Source organism: Rhinolophus sinicus, linkage group LG07, assembly GCF_036562045.2.
Source record: "Rhinolophus sinicus isolate RSC01 linkage group LG07, ASM3656204v1, whole genome shotgun sequence".
Classification (NCBI taxonomy): domain Eukaryota; kingdom Metazoa; phylum Chordata; class Mammalia; order Chiroptera; family Rhinolophidae; genus Rhinolophus; species Rhinolophus sinicus.
Genome location: NC_133757.1, coordinates 59,098,837 through 59,122,676, shown reverse-complemented (window position 1 = coordinate 59,122,676; position 23,840 = coordinate 59,098,837). Strand labels below are relative to the sequence as shown.

Here is a 23,840-nt window from a genome sequence, read left to right as displayed (position 1 = left end):
ATGAGGGTGGCAGTGGGCCTGCTCTGGCTCCTGGCCCTTGGGGGGTTCCCCCAGGCCCTGGGCTCCTGTCCCTCTCCATGCAGCTGCAGCCTCCACATCCTGGGTGATGGCAGCAAGGCCAGGTATGGCACCAGGGGTGTGGGATGGTAGCCCAGCTCCCATCGCTGTACCAGCTAGGCTGGGGTGGGAGGATTGGATGCAGGGCCCTCAGAGTGTGGCCAGGTGAGACCTCCATCTCCCTGGCTCTCAAGACCCAGGGTCCTGTGGGGCTGGTCTGTACTCCATTATTGTTCAGCTAGCAGGGTGTGGCTCTGCCTGGGACTCACCAGGTACCCTTACACATGGGGGTAGGGGTGGGGTACAGGTGTGCCAGCTCCAGGAAACCCTTCCTGAGTTCTCCTCCAGGATCCTGGTGGAGAGGAACCTCCCTAAGGGCCCAGGAAGTCTCCCCCTTACCTCTTCCTTTTCCCTTCCTTGCTTCTTTCCATCTTTCCTACCATCCTTCCTTCGTTCCTTCCTTCCTTCCACCCCATTACCCTCTTATGTCTCCCCAGCCTCTTCTTTCCCAGGTGTCTCCCATTTGCTTGCCTCACCTCCCAGGCAGGGGTACCTAATCAGAGCCCAACTATTTCTTACCACCCTGTCCAGGATGACCACCTGCCTCCTCATGCTCTCCCTCTTTGGGTCTCCTCTGGCACAGCCCCCAAGAGCCTCAGCCACAACCCTTTCCTAGGGGCTTTCTGAAAAGCCTGGACTGCCCATTCTATTGCAGACAAGTGCCCCTCACTCTTCAGCCTCTCTTTGACTCTCTGCACACCCCATCTGAACCCTGAGAGTACCTCCATTCTTTCTTCCTTCCCCCCCATGGACCTTCCCAAGCCACTGGGGATTACGGATCCTACTTCTTCCTCCATAACTCATTCGCTCTTTCTTTTCAGCTGTCTTGAAATCTTTCCTCTGACCTCTGCAGCTTATCCATCAATGACCACCACATTTCCCAACTTGCTCAAAAATTTCAGCCCCTGGTTCAGGGCCTTTCTTTCCCACCATCTTTCCAACTTTCTGGAATTCCAGCCTCCCTTTCTCCCTTGTCTTGCATAGGTGTTGGGGAGCCACTGATGGTTTCTGATTGGGGCAGCAATGTTATCAGTGCGGCTCTTTCAATGATCCTGGGAATGGGTGATTAGTCGATTGGGTATGAGAGGAGGCAGAGGAGGGAGAGGCATCCCCATGTTGGGCACAATATGAACCCAAGACCAGGAAGAGCTCCGTTTTTGGCCCAAATCTCTGACGTTCCCACTCATATAGGTCATCAGAGGGATGGATCCTCTCCCCAGCGGAAGCCAGGAAATAGCCTGTGGCCAAGGACAGTGTGACAGAGTGATGAAGAGCCTCCCCTGTCACCCATAGAGAGCACAGGGCTCAATGCCACGCAGCATCAGTGGCAGATCTGGTCCTAGAACCCAGGGCTACAGTTCCACTTCCAGAACTGTCCTCATTGGTGATGCTGTCATGGAAGGACCAGGGGAGGGTTGCTGGTAGCAGTTTAGCTTTAGGATGGAAAATGACATGCTAAAAGCAGTTTCCAGGTCCTAATGTCGGCCAGTTGCCATCCTTCCTCTGCAGCCAGAGTTCTTATCATCAGTCTACCTGCCTGACAGTCCATGGCTGATATGCACTAGCCCACGTGCATGGAGTGTGCTTTGAGGGGAATGAGGCCATGAAAGGTTGTAGCTGGCCCTGAGGTCCCCGATGGCCACAGGCACAGAGTGTGCAGTCAGATTAAGGCTCCTTCAGTCTCAGACATTTTCCTCAGCCCACATCTGACCGAGGCCTCTCAGAGTGCCCAGCCCTCACTTCTGAGCAGCCGGGGTGACCTGCCCATTCTCCACACTCCCACAATCACAAACAGAGCGTGTGATCCTGTGGGAACAGGGGTTATGGGAGTGGGGGACAGTCTAGGCATTTGGACAGCTATGTCACCACATTCTTTGCACCCATTGTGTCCGACCAAGAATTGTGCTGGGTTCTTATTGGTTTCCTTGATCCCTCCCTTGACCATTTTCTCCCGCTTCCAAGACCTGTTTTCCCATCAACTCTTTCCTCCCACCTACATCCAGACCCTTCTCCTTGTAACACCCAAGCCTCTTTATCATTGAAAATATCATTGCCTCCAATGCCCCTTCTTCCTTAACTAGATTATAAGCTGTACAGGAACAGGGGCTGTGAGTTTGATATTCTTCTGAATCTTCACAGCACCCATCACTCAGTAGGGTTCCATGTATATTTGAAGAATATGAGTGGGTGGAAAATGTGTCTTTTGTGGACATTGTTGACAAGAGAAAAGAAGCCCAGCCCAGCCTACTGGGAGCAGAGTATGGGAGCTAAGCTGATGGATGCTGGTGGAGTGTGGGTGTTACCAGGAAGACCTGATATGAGCAATATGCTATGATATTACAAGAGAACAACCTCCTTTAGCAAAGGAAAACATGACCACCACCTCACAACCACTCCAGTGTGAGCAGAGAAGTCCTCCAGATGAAACTGGAGCTGCACGAGGGCTGGGTCCCTCATGTCCAGCCTTTTAGGTTTTCTTCTGGAGAATCCTTCCCATTTTACCTGGTGTGCTGCTCTCTGTGACAGCATATGACATGGTCCTGAACTGTAGGCTCCTTGAGGGCAGGGCTGCCTCCTATTATCTCCCTATCCTCTGTTTTAGTATCAAACTTCATAGAACAAGGATTAAGACATCACATCTTGCATAGAAGGTGCCTTGGAAAGTGCTGGTAAGACTGACCCGATCTATCAGCAGTGCTGGGATTCAGAAATTTACAAGAGTGGTCAATAGCACTAGGGCCCTACTGGTGACAGATGTGCAGAGCTGGTACACACATGACCTCATGTAAACCCCCAACTGCCCTGTGACGTGGAGTCTGCTATTACAGTAGGAAAATAGAGATTACGTAATATACTCAAGACACAAAGCCAGCAATGAGCCCAGATGAGAATTCAACTGCGGGGCTGCAAAGTCCCAGTTCTCAAACACGTTAAACATCTCCTGTTCCATCAGTCAGGAGAGGGTTGAGGCGCCCTGTGTATGGCTTCCATTTATATATATATATATATATATATATATATATATATATATATATATATATATACACACACACATACACACATAAATATGTATGTATGCATTTTAAACGAAGAAAAGACAAAACGGTTACAAAAACTGAGGTAGAGTTTATAAAATGAATGCTTTTAACACATGTATGCAATGGGACAATGCACAAGATGATCTCAGTATTTATGAATATTGTTCATTCTTAGTGCATTGCAGGCAGTGTGGGTTGTAACGTGACATAAGAGCTTAAGTTTGAGGTCCTTTCCACCAGTGACCAAGACTAAACGGGACCCTGTGAAAGGCTCTGAAAGCAAGAACATCCTGAAGAGAAAACAGGAGACTGCTTGTTCCCAGTCCATCTCCAGGGCCCACCACAGCTTGGAGCCTGGGTTTGGTGCCTTGTGTTCCCGTGCAGACCAGCAGGCCTCTGGAAGGGAGGTAGGGGAAGTGGGGATCTCTGACCCGACAGGACCCTTTCTCAAATACCCCTCATTTCTGTGACCAGGACAGTGGTCTGCAATGACCCTGAGATGACTCTGCCCCCAGCGTCTGTCCCTCCGGACACCTCTAGACTGTGCCTCGAGCGGACAGCCATTCGCAGGGTGCCCGGGGAGGCCTTCAGGCTGCTGGGCCGCCTGGAGCAGCTGTGGCTGCCCTACAACGCCCTCAGCGACCTCAGCGCCCTGATGCTGCGGGGTCTGCGCCGCCTGCGCGAGCTTCGCCTGCCAGGCAACCGCCTGGCCGCCTTCCCTTGGGCGGCGCTCAGGGACGCCCCCCAGCTGCGGCTGCTGGACCTGCAGGCCAACCGCCTCTCCGCACTGCCTCCCGAGGCCGCGCGCTTCCTGGGGAACCTCACCTTTTTGGACGTCTCCAGTAACCAGCTGATGAGGCTCCCACAGGAGCTGCTGGCCACCTGGGCTCATCTGCAGACCCGGCCCTTCCTTCCGGGCCACCGTGCCAGGGTGGTCCTAGGTAAGAGGTGGCATCCTTCACTTGGAATTGCCTTGGGGTCTTTGGCTACCAAAGCCTCTCTGAGTTTCAATTCTTTACCTGGAAAATAGAAATCACACCTGCCTTCTGGGTTTGAGTGAAGGTTGAATGAGAGGCACGTATTGACAGGTTCAGGAACTCAAGTGCCCAGTCAGACTGCAGCAGTTCAAATCCCAGCTCTGCTTCTCAACTAGCTGTGTGTGTTTGGTTTCCTTTTGTAAAGAGGATGATAAAAATATCTATCTCAAAAGGTTAGTGTTGCGGGTGTAAAGGCAGTGCTTAGTACACAGCAGACACATATGGCAGGCACGGCGATTTGCCACCCAGCGTGGATTGGCTGCTCAGCTTCTGGAGGTGCCGTCAGCAGCAGCCTTCAGCTGTCAGCCTCCTCAGGGAAAGCTTCACCTACAGAGCAGCCTTGCCCAAGGCCACACCCTTTCTGGGGACAGTTTCCATCCAAAGGCCTAGCTGGTGTGAATCTAAAACCCCAGCCACCTGGGACTGCTCCGATGGGCTATTGCAACTCCAGAGCCCCCAGGATTTCCCAGGCCTGCGTCACAGCTCCATCTGTCTCTCCTGCTTTCTTCCTTTCCTTAATAAACCCGCTGCACGCTAATCTTCATCTCAGTCTCCTCCAGGGAACTGAACTTTCAAAAGCATGTGAATCCCCCTCCCCCATGAGAGATTCCTCTGAGCAGTAGGTACACGGGTCCTTCCGTACCCTTTGCTAATTGGTCAGTTCTTACTGGCCATCAGCATTAGTGTGGCACTGACGAGTCCGCAATACTCCCCCTTGCCTCCTCATTGAACTTGACCCCCACCATATCCCAGGTGTAGATAGTGTAAGTACAATGCCCTTTGTTTTATGGATGAACGCACATAAGCTGGGGGTTAGTAAGTGGAGGGTTTGGGCCTCAAGCTCCTGTCATCCAGCTGGTTCTCTTTCCCCTGTCCTATGAGGGGGTGGGAACAACAGCAGGTGGTAGAGAGGTGAGGTGGGTAGTATCAGAAGAGATGCCTCCTGGCAGGGTGTGCCTGGAGCCTGCCTTGGCTCAGATGGGGTCCAGCACTGGGGGCTGGAGTAATCTTAGAGTGGTTTGGGGCAGCTCCTACCCTGAGGCCCAGGAGAGTCTCTCAAGGAGGGACTATTTGGGAGCCTCCCCTCCTGGAAGCAGGGCAGGGAACAGCAAGCCCCATTCCAGCTCCATCTGCCCTACAGACTTTCGCACCCGATAAAGGACATTATCTAGGGAAGTACTGATATGGAAAAATATTGTTGTTTATTTGAAAATCAAGTTTAACTGAGTGTCCCCCTGCCCCAAATCTGGTAACTCTATTCCAACAACCATGTCAGGCAGCCAAGGCAAGGGGTGTTGACCCAGTGTGACAAATAAGGAAAATGAAGGACAAGAGACCTTCTAAGTCACACAACAAGGAGACGGCCCCTGAGACTCAGTTTCCCAAAGCAGAATTGAATGGGTTATACCAACTGGCCCCTCTCTTCAATTCTGTCCTGTTCCTAACCAACAAATGGCCTACCAGGTAAACCAGATCTTTTCCTGCCCAAGGCACCTGCTTGGCCCAGAGGGTGACAGATGGGGACATAACTGATTCTGCAAAATTAGTTTTAATTTTAATTTTACAACTCACACATGACTATATGTAAACATTTAAAATATTACAGAAAAAGCTGAAGATTCTTTTGTCCCTCTTCTGTTTCTATAATAGTTCCGTCTCCCCTTCCTAAAACATAGCCATGATTGTGTTTATTTGCATGTTCCCTATCTACATACGTGCACTTGGAAATTTTACCTGTGTGTTTTACGTAAAATTTTGTCATATTGTGTATATCAACCAATACTAACTTTTCACCCAGTAGTATGTCTTGGAGATCGTTGTTAGTTACTACAAATGGGTCAATTTCATATTTTTAAACTAATGCCTAACATTCTATAGTGTAGTTATACTACAGTTATATTACAGTTTATTTAGCCATTTCTTCTTTAATGGACCTTTAGGTTGTTTTCATTATTTTGTTAACACCGATGATGTCACAGAGAATATTCTTAACAACGCAGCCTGGGGCATGCAGACAAATATTTCTCTAGGATAGGAACTGAGAAGTAGAATTGCTAGGTCATGGAGTGTGCATATTAGATATTACAATATCAATCTGATGGTCTCTAACATGGGTGGGCCAATTCTCACCTCCACCAGTAGTGTGTGAGCCACCCATGTGTGTGTTCACTCTGCAAGTTTATCTGGGTGCCTTTGAATGTGTGGACAAAATTCTAGGTGCTGGGGATGCAGCAGTGAGCAAAACAGATGAAAAATCTATTCCCTCTTGAAGCTAACAATTAAAATGGCCAAAATATTTAACTTTTGCCAATCTGCCGGAGAATGTTTCACTGCCTTTACTTGGCCTTTTGCATTCATTCTTTGGGGACTCTGTTGTGATGGGTGAAAGCCAGATAGCTCACCAGCAGAGGCAGACGGTGATCAACCTTGGGGTGCAGATGTACTGTTCCATGCATTTAACTGGTGGTACAGGGTAGCAGCCACCAGTAGGATGGGGTAGGGGGTGGGAGAAGGGACTGGCACCCTCCCTCACAAGGACTGGAGAGTCACGAATATGCAGCAGATCTGAATCAGCCTCCCCAGCCTTTGACACTCCCTCTTCCAAATACATTAGGTACACACATGTGAATGTACAAGATGCCATTGGTTATTAGACACACTATCAAACTGAATAACAGTCGTCGGCGGATAAAAAGGACATCACATTAAGTGCATTCATGTTTCAACGCAGAAATGCAAACATATAAAAGGAATTGTGTCTTAGAATTGAGGACACGATACCCCTCTATCTGTTGACGATTCTTTGACAGGGTAGGTACAGTGTGACCTGATTCCAGCTTTATAAAGATGCTCAGTTTTAAATTAAAAGGGCTGAGATATGACATGAGATTTAATTTCCTGGCCTCTTCACTCCTCTTTTTACCCCCTTTGAGCCTGTGTCAAAGGGATCATGGCTCAGAACAGCCACTCTCATTGCTGGAGTGATGCTGAAAGTGCCATTTATACTGGGAGGACAGGGGTAAAGGGAGGGGTCATAAGCATTTCTAGAAAACGGTTTTGGCATATTTCAATTATTGCAGAAATTCTCACTGCCTGGCCAGCAGCCTGAAGGGGTCAGTCTAAGAATGGCAGGAGTAATTGCTATTTTTGTCAGTCTGCTGTATGGCCTACCCAGTGCTGAATGTGATTTTTCTTTATTTAAACTTATGGTAACCCTGAAGGGGAAGTAATGCTATTATTCAAGGTGAAGAACCAGGCTTAAGATTGTACAGCTAGCAAGGTAAGGAGCTGGGCCCAGAGGCCAGTTCTGCTGACTCTGCTGATTCAGGACCAGCCTTGTCCTCCCTGAGGGGGAAGGGGACCTGGGCCTGGGGATCTGAATAACTGGGGCTCACCTCTTGCCTTCCCTCTCACCCCTGCAGGGCTGCAGGACAATCCCTGGGTGTGTGACTGCCGACTCTATGACCTGGTCCATTTCCTGGAAAACTGGGCCCCAAACCTGGCCTTCATAGATGCCAGGCTGAGGTGTGCCAGCCCTCGCAGCCTGGCTGGAGTAGCCTTCAACCAGCTGGAACTGAGGAAGTGCCAGAGTCCGGAGCTCCACCCAGGTGTGGCCAACGTCAGTTCCCCTTTGGGCAGCACAGTACTGCTACGTTGTGGGGCCACTGGGGTACCTGGGCCCGAGATGAGCTGGAGGAGGGCCAACGGCCACCCACTCAATGGCACAGGTATGTGAGCTACAGGGGCTGTTGTGCTGACAGCCTAGACTGGGACAGGTGGGTCACTGTCCCAAATGGGCTGAGTCAGGTTTGCCAAGGAGAGGGAGGCAATCTAAGCAAGGCTGTTTACTCCCATTTTGTTGAGTGGAGTTGGCCAGGCTCCACCCACAGGTAGGGCATGGGGACAGTGGCTTCTATGATGATGATGGCTCCTAGTCCGTCCTATCATACTCCACCAGCCACTCTATCACAGGCTCAGGGCCTACCTGGAGGGGAACAAAATGCTAACATTTTGGTAGAAGATACTCTCTCAGTGTATTTAATATTTATAGTAAGTTTCCCAGTTTTAAATATTAAGCCAGTGTCACTAGGGGTAACTAATGACACGAATTACCATTTATTGAGCTCTTCGTGTATTAAGTGTATTATGAACTTAAGGTCATTGAGCTTTAAAGAACAATTTTAAAGAACAATCCTTCCTATTTTACATGCAGGAAAACTGAAGCTCTGAGAGGCTAAGTTTGGCCCATGTCTCACAGCTCCTACATGGAGAGCTGAGCTGGGAGTCTAACGCAATCTGGCCAACTCCGCAGCATGTGCTCTTTTAGCTGTGTGGTCAGAAATTTTCATCTCTGGCACTGGGTGAGAGGGGAGTTGGGGGGGTGGGTGGGATTTCAGGAGTCAGGGCGCACCCACATGCAGAGAGTGAGTTGAGAAGGAACAATTTCTTCGCACCTGACCAGAAAAGCTCACATCCCTCCCAGCTTTCTTCTGTGTCTCCTTCAACTAGATTGGCAAGCATTGCTCTAGGACTGTGGGTTGGAAATCAATTTACAAGCAAAATTGTATAAGGAGCTCCATATCTAAAACAAAGTGGAAAATGCTCTGATTGAAGCGGTCATGGGGCTGGGCAAGGGTGGGCAGAGCCCTTCCATTTGGACCTCTGCCTCATGCCTACCCTGACCCACCTTATCCCCAAGCACCTGAAGGGTAAGCTCTGAGGAATTCTAAGGCCCTGAAGAACACAGTTTGAACACATCACACTTAGTAGGTGGATGATTCCTAGCCCCTGCCTTAGCCTGGGGCTTCGGGGATGCCCCGAACTTGAGTCCAAGCGATCTCAATCCCCTTAGCTAGTCTAAGGGACGCTGCATGATTCCCAGTGGTTTCTCGGGATGACAGGGTCTCCAGCAGTCCCAGGGCTGTGACCTTGGCCCTGGAAGGAGGGTTTGGGCAGATGGGCCCATTCATTCTTCCACATGTGCCTCTTCCCCCAGTGCACCAGGAAGTCTCCAGTGACGGCACAAGCTGGACTCTGCTGGGCCTGCCAGCTGTGTCCCACCTGGACTCTGGAGACTACGTCTGCCAGGCCAAGAACTTCCTGGGAGCCTCTGAGACTCTTATCTCCCTGGTCATCACTGAGCCCCGGACTTCCTCAGAACGTGGTGGCAGCCCAGGGGCACTGTGGGCAAGGACAGGCGAGGGGGTGGAAGCTGCTGCATACAACAACAAGCTGGTGGCCAGGCATGTCCCCCACATCCCTGAGCCTGCTTTCCTGGCCACTGGGGCCCCTGCGCCCCACATGAAGGAGGAGCTGACCCTCCAGCACCAGATGGGTGCCACAGGACAGCGCTCAGATGAGCAGGCAAGACCCCAGGAGGCCCAGATGGTGAGGTCTCTCAAGGTGGTGGGGAACACTTACCAGAGTGTGACCTTGGTGTGGAAGGCCCCCCAGGCTGGGAACATAACTGCCTTCAGTGCCCTCTATGCAGTCTTTGGGCAGCGTGACATGCAGAGGGTTGTTTTACAGCCTGGGAAGACCAGTGTCACTATCCATGGGCTGGTGCCCAAGACCAAGTATGTGGCATGCGTCTGTGTGCGGGGCCAGGTGCCCTGGAAGGAGCAGTGTGTCATCTTCTCCACTGACGAGGTGGTGAACGCCGAGGCCACTCAAAGCCTCATCAATGTGGTGGTGATGAGTGTGGCCGCTGTCATCGCCCTGCCCCTCACACTGCTCGTCTGCTGCGGGGCTCTCCAGAGGCGTTGCCGCAAGTGCTGCACTGGGGGTGCCACCGAGGCCACAGGTGCTTATGTCCACCTGGAGAGGCTGGGCCACAATGAGGACGGCTCGGAGGAGCTGTCCCGGCACAGCCTTAGTGAAGCTGACAGGCTCCTCTCGGGCCATTCCAGCCTGGACTCTCAGCTCTTGGGGCTCAGGGGAGGCAGACAGATCAATGAGTACTTCTGCTGAGGGGCCCACACCCCATGCATACAGATGTCCACACACCTGCTTCGACCACTCCCTTCTATTCTCACACGCTCACTCTGACACCTGAGTCCGTGTTCACCCACTCTTACTCACCTGGTTACCTGCTTACTCACATACATACACACAATGGCAAAAATAACAACAGCCAACACTTAATAAGCACTTAGTATGTGCCAGAGAGTGTTCTAAGTGCTTTATATGCATTAACTCATTTAATGCTTATAACAGCCCTTTGCAGCAGACACCACTATTCTCTCCCATTTTCCTGGAGAAGAAAGAAGGGGATTAAATAACTTCCCTGTATCAGTCAGTTTTTCCTGTATAACAAATAAAAGCAAAATCTCAGACGTATAGAGCAACAAGCACTTATTTTCACACAATCCACAGTCTGTGGGTTGACTGAAATGGCTTTGCTTCATGTGTCTTATTTGGGGCCCAGGATGGAGAGTCAGTGGCTACCTGGGGCAGGTTCCTTTCATGGAGAGGTCACATGACATCAGAGGAGTGAGCAAAAAACGTGCAATGCCTCGCAAGCTCTTGACTTAGAAATGGCACAGTCATTTCTGCCTGGATTTGATCTGCCAAAGCCAGTCCTATGGCCAAACCCAACTTTAACAGGTCAGGAAAGGACAGTTCTTCCATGGAGGTCATGGTGTCAGGAAATATTTTGTTGAGCAGTGATCTAATTTGTATTGCCCATCACTACATGGCTAGGAAGTGGCAGCTCTGGAAGTTGGATCCAGCAATTGGTTCCAGAGTTGATAGTCCTTACCACTCTCATATACTGCATCTTGATTACATTTGCACTAACTCACAGGCACTCCCACACACAGCCTCTTTCTGCAGTAGCCACACTGTACAGTCACACACACAGACACAGGGATACACAGTATGCCCTCACTGTGTACAATCACCGATTCTAACCTTTTTTTCTCTAGAGATAGTCATTTGATTTTCAATAAATTCTAGAGGTCTCGATGGTGCCCAAGAGACTACTGCTCATTCCCTCTAAGAAAGCCAGGCTGGAGGGATCTGCGAGACCCTCCGTGGCGTGTAGCACAGTACAGCCAGTGCTGTCTGGCACACAGCTCACCTCTATCTGCATTTAGCAGCCTGTGTGACTCTAACTGGGGCCCCTGAGGGTGTCTCAGAGCCTTCCTCGTCACTCAGTGAGCCATTTAAAAGGAGGATTCCTGTTCAGTTTGCTGGGAAACCTCTGAGAAGTCTCTGCGCACAGGAGCAGGTGAACATTCCTGCAGAAGGGCCATTGTCTCTCGTCTGCAGGACTGAGCTCTAATAAGAGGAGCATTCAGGATATTTGGAGCCAGGATCTTTGGGTAACAACTGAGAAGATATGGGGACAGCAAGTGATCCAAGGAAACTATTTGGCTAGTATCATCTAAGAGACTCCATATTGTGCTGAACAGACGCTAGAGATAAATCAGTGTGTGCAGTGATTTCTAAAGTTACCGCACTCTCTCTCACATTTACAAAAGAACCTGCAACATATGACCTTACAGTTTTCCTGTTTTTCTCATTTCACTCTTACAATCAGCCACTATGGAGGCTGGGCTACTTGACTTTACTGAGGCTCAGAATGTGGAATAATGTATAGAGGGTTGTGATGGATTTTTTCTAGAGGGTCCAATTCTTTGATAACTTTCTGATCAGGCTGAGGAGCTATATCCAATATTGATCTCTGCAATGTGAGCCACAGCAGGTACACTACAGAAATGGATTTTTTTTGAGCCACTGAGACCTGGCAACCATGAGAACACCAGTGCACATGAGCACAATATTTCCATACATCAATATTTTCTGCCCATCACCTGAAAGGTGCATCTAGTGTCACTTGTGGTCCATAGCCATTGGTAAGAGAAATTATTTGGTTTGAAGTTGACAAAGCCCTGTCACGTCTACATCAAGGGTCAGCAAACTTTTCTTTAAAGAAAGCCAGATAGTAAATATTTTAGGCTCTGTTGCTACTACTCAAATCTGCTGATGCAGTGCAAAAGCAGCCATAGACAATATGTAAGTTAATGGGCATGGATGTGTTTCAATTCAATGTTATTTACCAAAACAGGTGGCAGGCTGGACTTGGCTCCTGGGCTATAGTTTTCCAAACTCTGATCTAGATTTATAAAGGCATTGCTGCTGTGGCTTGGGAGACCCAAGACTCAATTCTGATTGTTTTATATATGAGATTGACAGGCACTCCCCAAATTAGAACAAATATAAATGCAATGGATGAAAGCAGCCATCTGTTGAAATGATCAAAATGTTTACTCCAAGTGACTGGCTGACTCAATCAAGACTGAACAACTATTGGCCCAAAGATAACTAACATCCAGTCAGTTTTATTGAACCTTGTTTGAAGAAAATTCAGGAACTCGAAAGCGAGAACTTGTTAGTATTTGACCAATTGTGTGTGTGTGTGTGTGTGTGAGAGAGAGAGAGAGAGAGAGAGAGAGAGAGAGAGAGAGAGAGAGAGGAGATTCAAACTTTCAAATGATTCAATGAAGACCGACCTTGGTGGTCTGGATGAAATGGCCCCCAAGATGATCAGCTTCACAGTATTCATCTGTCATCCTTTCTTTGTGTGTCCTGTCTTTTTGGTGTGCTCTTATAGAGAAGAATTAGGCTTGATCGTGCCCAGCAATATTCATGTCACTGGAAAAAACAAATTCTCATCATAAAAAATAAAATGATGTTTGGTTTGTATATTAGCCTTTTGGTATGTGAATCTTATTAGTATGAGTCAGTCCCTGAAAACCTAATGTCTTCTTAGAGTCCTGGGAAAAGAATTTCTGGTTTCCCAATGCTGAATACCTGTCTACACGACGATGATCCTACAGCAGGCTCCATTTGGAAGCCTTGTTTGGAGGGTGGTTGGAATCATGGAATATCAACATGTCTTTTCTGACTGCTACATGGTTGCATTCTTCTTGACCTAGGCAGAGGCTATCTCTGATGTGACTTATCTGTAGTTACATGTCTAAGTTGCAAGGTATGAAAAGGTAAATAACAGAAATTATATCCTGGAAAGTGGATGTGGGCTATTAAAATTAGGCTATCAATCAAGGGATTCAGTGAGTGTTAAGAGGACTAGAGCTGGACATTTTTGTTTTAGTTATCATATAATCCAATAGAGACAAAAATCAACTTACAAATAATTGAGCATATTTTGATTGCAAGGACATTGTAGTCAGGATAGGTTAGGCTTATGCTGTGCTAACGATTCCCAAATTTCAGTGGCTTAACAAGGTAAAACTTATTCCAGCTTTCACAGAGTCTGCTTGAGTCAGTGGGACATGTGGATGGAAGGAAGGTTCTGCTCCACTTGCTCACTCAGGAACCCAGGCTGATGAAGGCTCCACCACCTGGAATGTCAACAATCGTTGCAACAAGGAAAAAGAGATACTGGAGAATCATGTTGGGCTTTTCAAACATTATTTCCTCTAACATTTTATTAGCTAGAATATTAGTCATACAGCTCACCTATTTCAAGGGGTTTGGGAATGTAGTCCTCTGTGTGCCCATCACAGGCATGCCACAGAGCGTGGGTAAGCAAGGGGAGCAGATGTGACTGGCAATAGAAGAGTGAGGGAAGAGTACTAGTTTGAGAAAGAGGAAGGACAGCATGTCTGTTTCCTAATAGTTCGCCTAGTTATCTGTTATCCCAAAGTTCTGCCACTTAAATAGATAAAAAAAATTCTCTTATTTAATATTCGATTAAAACAAGCCAAGGAGCTGCCACCCAGAGCCATTTATATCCAATTATTTCATAAATGCAGAGTAAGTTCTCTCCTATGACTCTCTCTCTACCATTCTAAGAGCAAAATTCCTAAAAGCATCCTGTAGGAAGAAAGGTGGGGGTGTAATATACTCAGACCCCTTCCCTTTGTTGTTAAATCTCTTGAGTTTAGAGACACCACTTAACCATGGTTATTTTTCTTAAATAACCACGGTTATTTAAGAAAAATAGCATACCCAAGTAACTTTAATTGTCCTAGTCTCCTGCCTTAACTGACAACATACATACTCCCTAAGCCCACATGACAAATAAGACATCAGAGGATGAGGGGGTCAGGAGAGGAGAAGCAGCAGTGCAGCAGTGCAGAGTGATCCAGAGATGACATGCTAGTGGGTGTCCTCGAGACTTCAGCAAACCACTGGAAAGTTCAGTTAACTCAGATTCATTTGAAGAGGTTAACATGAGATGAACAGAGAAGAAACTGTTGGGGACAGAGAGCTCTTCAGTCCCTTACATTTTGGGGGTGAGAATAGAATTCACTAATGGTTTGTGGTACCCATGGATTCAATCACATTTTGCTGTGATGCAAACCTGACAAAATCTTGGCCAACAGGGGAGGGGGCTCTGGAGTGAGAATCACCTGTCAGTGTTGTCCCCATCAGGCCAAACTGGCTGTGCCCTTGTGCCCTCACCACTCTCAGTCACTGCCTGTGGACTGCCTTAGGAAGGGCAGGACATCATGCAAGCACTCCTTGCAGGTAAGCATCAACTCAGTCCTCAGAAGGGGTATAGACATCACATCTCCATGTCTACCACAAGCTTTTTGCCCATAACACTCTCTTTGCTTTGATTTTCACCTTGAGAAGAACTCCAGAGATCTTGTCATACTGTAAAGTTAGACTGTCTGGAAACACCAGCAAATATATCTGGCTTGGATGGAAAGTCTGGAGTGTAATCAGCTTTCCTGGTGACCCATTTACCACTCCCCACCACCTGCCCTGCATCACTGGTTAGCTACTAAGCGGATTTTCTTCCCTGAGGCCTTTTGTAGGGAATACTATACATCATGAGTCTTAGGGGAACTCATGGAATTTAGTATTCATTAGGAAGTACCCCAAGTAATAGGGAAGTAGACTTTGCTGCTGTTCATGCGTCTGATGGTTTGGGAGATTGAAATTTATTGGACACCTACTGTATATTAGGTACTTTATTTTACATAATCTCAAAATTACCTAGAAACACTATGAAGTAGTTATCAATTCATCACTTTGCATAGGAGAAATTGATGTTCATAGAGGTTAAATACTTTCCAAAGATCTCAAGACCAGGAAGCATAAGCTAGAGAGAAGATCCCATGGGACAGGGTCTATAATAGTTTGGCTCACCACTGCATTTCTTGTATCTAGTAAATGTGCGTTTTAGAGCAGAGGACCAATAAACTTCTGCTGAATGAGTTATGGGTGGCAGAGTAAGTATCCCAAAATCATATACATGTCACTTTCAAAATGTAAACCTTTCATTTTTATCATGTGAAATACAGAGCATTCAGGACAAGTTGTGAGGTTGAGGATAAGAAGTCTGTTTTTGTTTAATGAGAAAACAGAGTCTTGTGGTTTAACTTCTGCACCGTGATGCTTCTCTGACTGTGGTCATCCAAGGGGCAGATGCAGCTGTCTTCATGCAGTAGAGGCACGATTCTACCACACGAGGTGTTGGGAGAACAGTTCATAGGAGTGGTCACAGAATTACTGTCTTCCATCATCTGCATTCACTTTTAGAGAATGGTTGGAAATTCTAGGTTTCAGGAGCCAATTGTGATCAATGAAGTATTAGGTGGATTTTTGGCCAAGTCATCTGAACTATGGTGCTCAGAATAGCATTACCTGCTTGTTTCTCAGGTCTTTTTGTAAGAAACTGAGGGAAGGCAGTATCAGGGCTGAACTGGACATCTGGCTTAGAGTTTGCTTTCCAAATACAAGAACCATACAAAAGGTGGATTTTCTGACTTCAGTTAAGAGACAAAGCTTCCTCTTCATGGGTTCTTAGTAAGCTTGTGATCTGAGCCATAACAAAGCTTAGAGTGTCCAGGGCTTTTCCTCTGCTGTGCTGACCTACATTCCCATGGATTACCAATAATAAGATTTGCCACTCAGAAGCTGGGACGATACTTATTCAAAATTCCCAAGGCAGTTTCTTACAGAGGAATATGGCTTCAGTTTCTCACTATTTCCTGCTAGTTCTGGTCTTTCTGGACTCACATGCAGCTCAGCCATCCTGTCTGCCAGGATGTACCTGCTCAGAGGAGAGTTTTGGCAGGTGCGCTGTGCTGACAAGATGCCAGAGGGTGGTGGAGGTGGGCTTACTTTGTGGATGATTTGGAGTGGAGTCAGGCCTAGAAAAACCTCTATAAGACTAATTCTAGTTGGTGCTGAAATTTGGTGAACTGTGCACTTTTACCCAAGTGGGTCGAACACTTTTATTTCAAGTGAATAATACTTTTTTCTTCTATTTCATATGTCTAATGCCAGGATAAACCTGATCCCACTTCCCAGTTCCCTATGCTCATCTTAAAGTGTTTCTGGTTTCTTGTACAGGACTCTGCAGTGCATGTCCATCTCTTTGGGAAAGATCCCAGGGAACCTTCCAGAAGAGTTCAAGCGAGTGAGAATTGAACATTCATCCTTATTTGAATTGTCCCGGAAGTCTTTCATCAACATGAGCACCTTGGAATACCTTTGGCTCAATTTTAACAATGTCACTGTTATCCACCTAGGAGCTCTGGAGCACCTGTCAGAACTGAAAGAGCTGAGACTGGAGGGGAACAGACTCCGTTCAGTACCGTGGACAGCGTTCCATGCCACCCCACTCCTGAGGGTCTTGGATCTCAAACACAACAGGATTGACGTACTCCCTGAGCTGGCTCTTCAATTCTTGGTCAATCTGACCTACCTTGACTTATCCTCCAATAGGCTTACAGTTGTATCCAAGACCGTCTTCTTGAACTGGCCAGCCTACCAGAAACACCAGCAGCCTGGCCATGGGGCCAGTATTCTGACTGGCATGGTGCTGGCACTGCACAACAACCCCTGGCTATGTGACTGTCGCTTAAGGGGACTTGTTGAGTTTGTAAAGTCCATCAGCCTCCCAGTCATCCTGGTGAATCCCTATCTGATGTGCCAAGGCCCTCTCTCCAAGGCGGGGCAGTTTTTTCATAAAATTGAGCTCAGTGCTTGTGTGAAGCCCCAGATCTCAACCCCCAGTGCCAATGTCACCATCCAGGTGGGATAGAATGTAACCCTGCGCTGCCTGGCACAGGCCAGCCCCTCGCCAATCATTGCATGGACATATCCCATGAGTCTATGGAGGGAATTTGATGGTAAGCCACATGTACCCTCTTATCATATCTGGGAGAATGAGGAGGTCTGTAGCAGCCCTGTCCTCAATAGAGAGGTTCTAAACTGGGTCAATCATGAAGGAAGTGTGCAGGTAAGATTGGGACAGGTCTGAGTTACACCCACCATGACAGAAAAGGTTCCAAGATAGTGTTCACTATCAATGCATTATTTTAAATGGTTGCATACGGCTCTCTATGATATATGTGTGTGTGTGTGTGTGTGTGTGTGTGTGTGTGTGTGTGTGAGTTGACTTAACATATGGTATAAATATTAGACAATGTATATGAACAAATATATTTTGAGGGCCTTTTAGATGCAAAACACTATACTGTGTATTTTTAAATCATAGAGTTTCTGACTAGAATCGATTCTAGAGATTATCTATTACTTACATCTTAAACTTGTCTGAGCAGACTCACCTAGGGTACTAGTTTGAAATAAGATTTCAAGACCCCTGACCTGGAGATTTGGATTCAGTGAGTCTAGGGGAAGGCCTAAGAATATATATTTTAATACGTCTTCCCCGATGCCCCATCCCTTACCACCCAGCTATTTCTTCTACCAGGCAAGGTTGAGAAGTCATAGATAATGAATTTTATACACTTCTCACCACTTTGTTGATCTGACCTTACTGGCTTGAACTTGTAATACTAGGACTCAGGGAGCGATGGGCCCTTGAGCCCCACAACTGGATTCAAACCTGCCTCTCATTTTCTGGAGCTCTGTGCTTACTCTGCTTTTAAACCTAAGCCGGAATCACCTTCAATGCCACCTGGGGTGTGGGGCGTGTCACAAAGCCAGTGATGGCCTCCTGAAGGGTATCTTGAAGCTGTCTAGACTACAACTAAAAAGATAATATCTAAGTAAAATTTGAGAAATGCAGTCAGTCACCCAGATATTTGTTACACATAGTGACAAACCTCTGGCTGATTCAAAAATACTGAATTAACTGAAATTTTGACTTTTTCCTATCATTTTGATCACATCTTGTTGGCTTGAGGTGAAATACTCATGGAAGAGAAATATAGGATTTATTGTCGTGGCCTTTTTGAGAACAGTGAAGCGCATCTGGGCGTTACCTTCTGTGATGCTCTATGAGCAGGCTCCTGGGCACCATGTTCTATCTATTCTGTCAGTAATAGTAACAGCTAATACTTATGGAGCACTTACTGTCAAAAACTTACGGCATGAGTGCTGTTATCATCCCATTTTATTGTTGAGGAAATTGAGACCAAGAGAATCTAAGCAACTTGCCCAATACCATATACCTAGTGAGGGAGAGAACCCAGGCATTTGGCTCCAGGCTCTGAGCCACTTCACATCCTGGAATTAAGAGGGCACTATTTGAGGCTCACAATGTTGCATAGTCCCACAATTGCGAGAGATCTCCCAGAAACCACAGTGTTAGCTCAGCAAGGCTAAGGTAGTTTGGTGGGAACAGCTAATTAGCTGAGGAACTTCATATACAGAAGAACGAGGTTCCAGATCAATTGTTGTCTTTGACCAACACTCATTATGGGCAACTCCCTATGTGTAAAGCTTGGGTACTTACCTTACAAGGTTGCTGAGAGGCAAACACCTGACACCAAATATATGCTTAATAAATGGTAACCACCACCTTTTAACAACAAAAAATATATATATTGGCAGTACTGGACACTCCAGATGTCTATCAGAGAAACGCACAGCTATTTTGCTCTCTCTCCACCCAGTATTGACTTCATCTACTGCAGAAGATGCTGCTGTGTCGGAGCTGGTCATACCTGCTGCCCACCTAGTAGACAGAGGTAACTACACCTGTGCAGCTTCCAATTCCATCGGCAGGAGCACCATCATCATCTCACTCCATGTCCAGCCTACATCCCAGTCTCTTTCCTCCCCCTCGGGGGGCGATGCCTACGTTGACCTGCGGGTGGTCAAACAGACAGTGCGAGGGATCCTGCTGGAGTGGTTCGTAATGGCCGACACCTCTGAGCAGAAGTGGTTCACCCTGTACATTGCATCGGATGTAGGCCTCAGGAAGGAGGTGGTCCACATTGGCCCTGGAATCAACACATACGCTGTGGATGACCTCCTTCCGGGCACTAAATACGAAGCATGTCTCAGTCTGGGGGCCCAGCACCCACGCCAGGGACAGTGTGTGGTCTTTGTGACAGGCAGAGACCGTGGTGGGCTGGATGAAAGGAAGCATCTGCTGCACGTCACAGTGGTCCTGTGTGCAGTGCTGCTCTCAGTGCCTGTGGGTGCCTATGTCTGGGCAGCCCAGGCCCCCTGCCGCTGTAGGCAGTGGTGCCAGCACTGCTGTCCCCACCGCAGGAAAGCCCCCAGGTGCCCCCGTGCAGCCCCACAGCACAGGGATGACTCCTACAGAGACCACACAGCTGTCGGTGAGGATGGCCGGGGGCACAGAGACACTGAGGATGAGGAGAAAGAAGGAGACAGAGATAGCGGCTGAACACCCCGGTCCAGAAGGTGGAAGGCTGTGGGCCTCCAACCCCTCAACTGACCCTCTATGGCAACTCAGCTTGGTTTGATCCATTAATTTAACAAGTATTTACTGAGCACCTATTGTGTTCCAGGCACTGAACTTGACACAGTGAACAGGGGGACACAGTTCTTATTTTCATGGAGCTGATGCCAATGGAGCTTTGTCCTGTCCAAGTAATTGTTTTATTAGACTCGGTGCCTGGGAATTAATAACTGTTACTCTTTGCAGATAAATAGCCCTATAACATTTACATGCTTACATGTAACATTTACATATAACAGTTCACATGTGTTATTCTATTAGACAAAGGTAGAATCCTACTCCTTTTTACAGGTGAAGAGACTGAAGCCCAGAAAATTACCACAACTTGCTGAATGTTGCTCATCTAGCAGGTGGTGAAGGCAGCACTCAGAAGAGCTTCTGATTCCATTGTTTCCTCTAAATGTCTGCTTTGCAGGATTCTTGCATCTCCCATTGTTCAGAAAGTGTTATTCTCCCTCTTAATGGCAAACTCCCAATAATCGCATAAGTTTGATGTTCCAAAGAGCTGCCATTTGGAGTCATAAGAGCCTGGTGGGTGGTGTGAGTCTCTGAGTGTGGCTGTCTTTGTCCCTCTGAGCAGTCTTTGGCGCTCCTGACAGCCTAGAGCCATCAGAACCAAGGAACAGGGAATTGGCTGCAGCCCAGGGCCCATGCTCCAGCGACTGTGGAAAGCAGAGTCTCAAGCGCCATACTCAGAAGAAAAGAATCTACATAAAATCATGTGACTCTCTTTATTCTTTTTTTGCAAAGAGGAAGCTATAGAGTCTTCATTCTCATCTAGTTCCATGAGACTGTGATCTTCAGGCTTATTTTTTTCAGCCCTGTGTCCCTAGCTAAAGTTTCAGTACTGAGCATGACAAACGTTTGCTATACAAATGATATAATCCTTTCCTCTTCCCTTAGCCAACATTCCCTATGAAATCCCAGAGAAATGCTCATTTCCTCTTATCTGGGCTCACATGGAGTAGAGGTGTCCCCATGAACCCCAGAGGCAGCTCACTGTCCCTCTGGGCAGCCCTGCTAGTGGAAGCAGCCTTTCTCTGGATTTAAATCCACATCTGTCTCCCCACAGTTTCTCCCACTGGCAACAGGAAAATTCCCTGAAGGCTGTAAGTATAAGCTGGCCTCCTTGTGTCATCCCCAAAGGTGTTTTCCGCCTCTTTCCCACCATCCTTACCAATTCCTTCTCATCCTTTTAGGCCTACCTCAAGTATCAAGTCCCTTAATTAGCCTTCCTTGATTTTGCATCCCTGAGGAAAAGAAATAATGAATCCAGCAGGATATGCACTGTTTTCATTGGTTGCAAGCCCTCTGGCACAGAGACCCATCATTCTTGCTGTAGCTACTAGACTGTGTTGATAATCAATGTTGGTTGAAATGAATTTTTAAAATTGAAGACCACTCTCACATTCAAACCAGCTGTTTCCTCATTTCTTCAAGGTGTCATTCACTTTCTTCTGAGCATTAGAAGACAAAAACTTATTTTTATAGAAATTTTCAGTCATACCAAAAGTTTGGAGAATCTGATTCTTCTCCTTCAGTCAGCTTCAATAATTTTTAACATTTTCCAATCTTATTTCATCTAGTTCATGCTCTTAACATTTAAAAAAATACTGGAGTATTTAAAGGCGAATACAAATGCCTACAGTTTACTTGTGACTATTTTAGCTTTATCTCTAACAGATGCAGAAGTTTTAAAATACAACACCATTACCACACCTAAGAACATATATTTTTAAATTATACGGTTATATATGTACAAACTGCACATCCATAATGTATGTGATGTAGCAGAATTTGTTCCTGAGAAATTTCCCACTATGAATTTTGAAGAAAAGTGGTCAGAGCAAGGCAAGCACTTCGATTGGCCTCTGTGTGCTTCCCTCTATAGGATCAAGTCCCATGCACAGGTCTTGTGGTGTCATGAAGTGTCCTGGGGCCACCAGGAGGCAGGAGTGGACATTCTGGCCTGCACTTCTGGCAAACAAAGCTTCATGGTGGATGGGGAAAGAAGGGACAGGAGGAGGGAGGGGGGTGTGGAAGAACCTGCGGTGGAAGAGTGAGAGTCAGGAGCGTGTCAGTGTTCAGATGCTCCTGTGAGCATGGAAATTTAGGGAGAGGGAACAGGTCCCCAAGGATTTCTGGGAATCTGATCCTTTAATACCCTTAGACTGCCCCTTAAAAATCCCAGAGTAAAGATGCACATTACTCAGCTTGACTAGGCAATACGATAGTAGGGAGAAGAGCATAGACTCTGGAGCCCAGTTTCTTGAACTTAAATGTTGGATTTGCTTCTCATTGGCTTTGGAATATCAGGCAAGTTACTCTATGTTTCTGTGCCTTAATTTCCTCATCTGTAAAATAGGGATAAGGATGAGTACCTACCTCATACGGTTGTCTGAATGATTATATGAGGTTTTACATATATAGCTCTCAGAACAATGCCTGGCACATAGTAAGCCCTCTGCAAATGTCAACCCAATAAATGCTCTCACCATTTACAATGTCCATGCCAGTTTGTGCTTTTCTTTTTGTTTGTTTGGTGGTTTGAATGTGACTCAGCATACAGAGTGGGCCATTTGGAACATGAGATCTTATCAGGATCGTATGTGTTTGTATGTATAAATATTCATGTAATGACATAATATCTATGCTAAGATCCTCCACATGTTCTGTTCAATTAATGTCTAAAAGATGCTGTAGTTTTAGACTCAGTTGTCATACTATTGGGAAGCTTATCTATTTGGAGTTTTGACCCTGCAATTTTAAAGCAAGTGCCTTTGATTCAGGAGACATTTGTAAGCAGAGCAACTTGCTTTTAGAATGAAGCCATTGCTAGTCCCAGGCCTCTGCTATTAGCATCCTGAGGGAGGAATTGTGTCCTTTTTCTCTTTTCTTCTTCTGGCTGATGAAAGTTAGCACCAAGAAGAGGGACTGTCACTGGTGATATACTAAAACAATGTGCTAGAGGAATGATTGAAGGAATGATTGAGGAAATTATTGGTTAATGAATAAATAACTAGAACGTATTCAGCCATAGAGATGCTGTTGCACAATTTCACAGGGTCATGTAGATGTCCCCAACATCACCAACCTGTTGCTGCAAAGTGTGGTCACTTACCGAATTGATCAAATTACTGTCACTTAAGCCACCACCACCTCATTCTGGAAACCAGTCCCTTCAGAGCCTCCCCCACCACCAGGTTATATCTGTGAATCTCCTGAGGGGTCTTCCCTGTGTCCACATGCCAGTCTGGCAGCCTTAGTCCTCATGTGGCATCTTCCCCACTCGCCCAGTCCACCCTCCTGTGGCCAAGGCCCTTGAAGACTATCATCAAAGCCTCACTGCAGCTGACAGATGCCAACATCCATGCTAGGTGGGCTGACCCTGGATTCTCTCAAAGCTTCCGGTCCTCAGAGTGACCAAGTTCCTGAAGTCCTTAGAGAAGCAGGAGACTCTGGCTCCTCCCTAGGTTTTGCCACACTTTGCAGCTGTGCTCTGAAGGACAGCTGTTTAGTAGAGTCCCACAGGTTTTCTTAGGGAGTGGCTCCTCAGTTCCTAACTCCTTCAGAGTGTAGATGCTTAAACACAGGCTGCAGGGCTTGAAAGGTCATAGATGCTATGGTGCCTGCCCCACTCTCCTCCACTTGCCTCTAGTCCACTCTCCTCTCTTCTCAGGTACAAAGGAAAGGCTCCCAGTCCTAACAGTGAGTGGAAATGTGCTAGAGATAAGGATGCATAGAGGGGGTCCTCTTCTCCAGGATGTGGTACTCTACCATGTGGACCATCAAATGGCCTCTTGTACAACTAAGAATAGGAACTGTCTCCTGCGCTTGTGTTACAGACACAAAGCTGGTGGCAGGTGCGTTACATAGATTAGCTCTTGCATCCTCCTAACAACAATTCTTTGTATCGTGTATTGATGAGGAAAGTGAAGCTCAGGGAGGTTTCATCTCTTGCCCAAAGTCACACATAAGTGG

General features: G+C 47.0%; 2 protein-coding genes across 2 annotated transcripts; both read left to right on the top strand.

The window, feature by feature from the left end:
- LRIT1 (leucine rich repeat, Ig-like and transmembrane domains 1) lies at positions 1–10,895 on the top strand. The gene is made up of 4 exons (XM_019755553.2): positions 1–122; positions 3,630–4,096; positions 7,615–7,920; positions 9,189–10,895. Exons 1-4 carry the CDS (start codon positions 1–3, stop codon positions 10,160–10,162), a joined length of 1,869 nt encoding a protein of 622 aa, XP_019611112.2. The 3' UTR covers positions 10,163–10,895.
- A 5,245-nt stretch (positions 10,896–16,140) lies between these two features.
- LRIT2 (leucine rich repeat, Ig-like and transmembrane domains 2) lies at positions 16,141–20,529 on the top strand. Its single transcript, XM_019755547.2, is given in 3 exon segments — positions 16,141–16,250; positions 16,529–17,310; positions 19,042–20,529. Coding segments are annotated over 3 exon segments (1,635 nt in total). The 3' UTR covers positions 19,785–20,529.
- Positions 20,530–23,840: the final 3,311 nt, after the last annotated feature.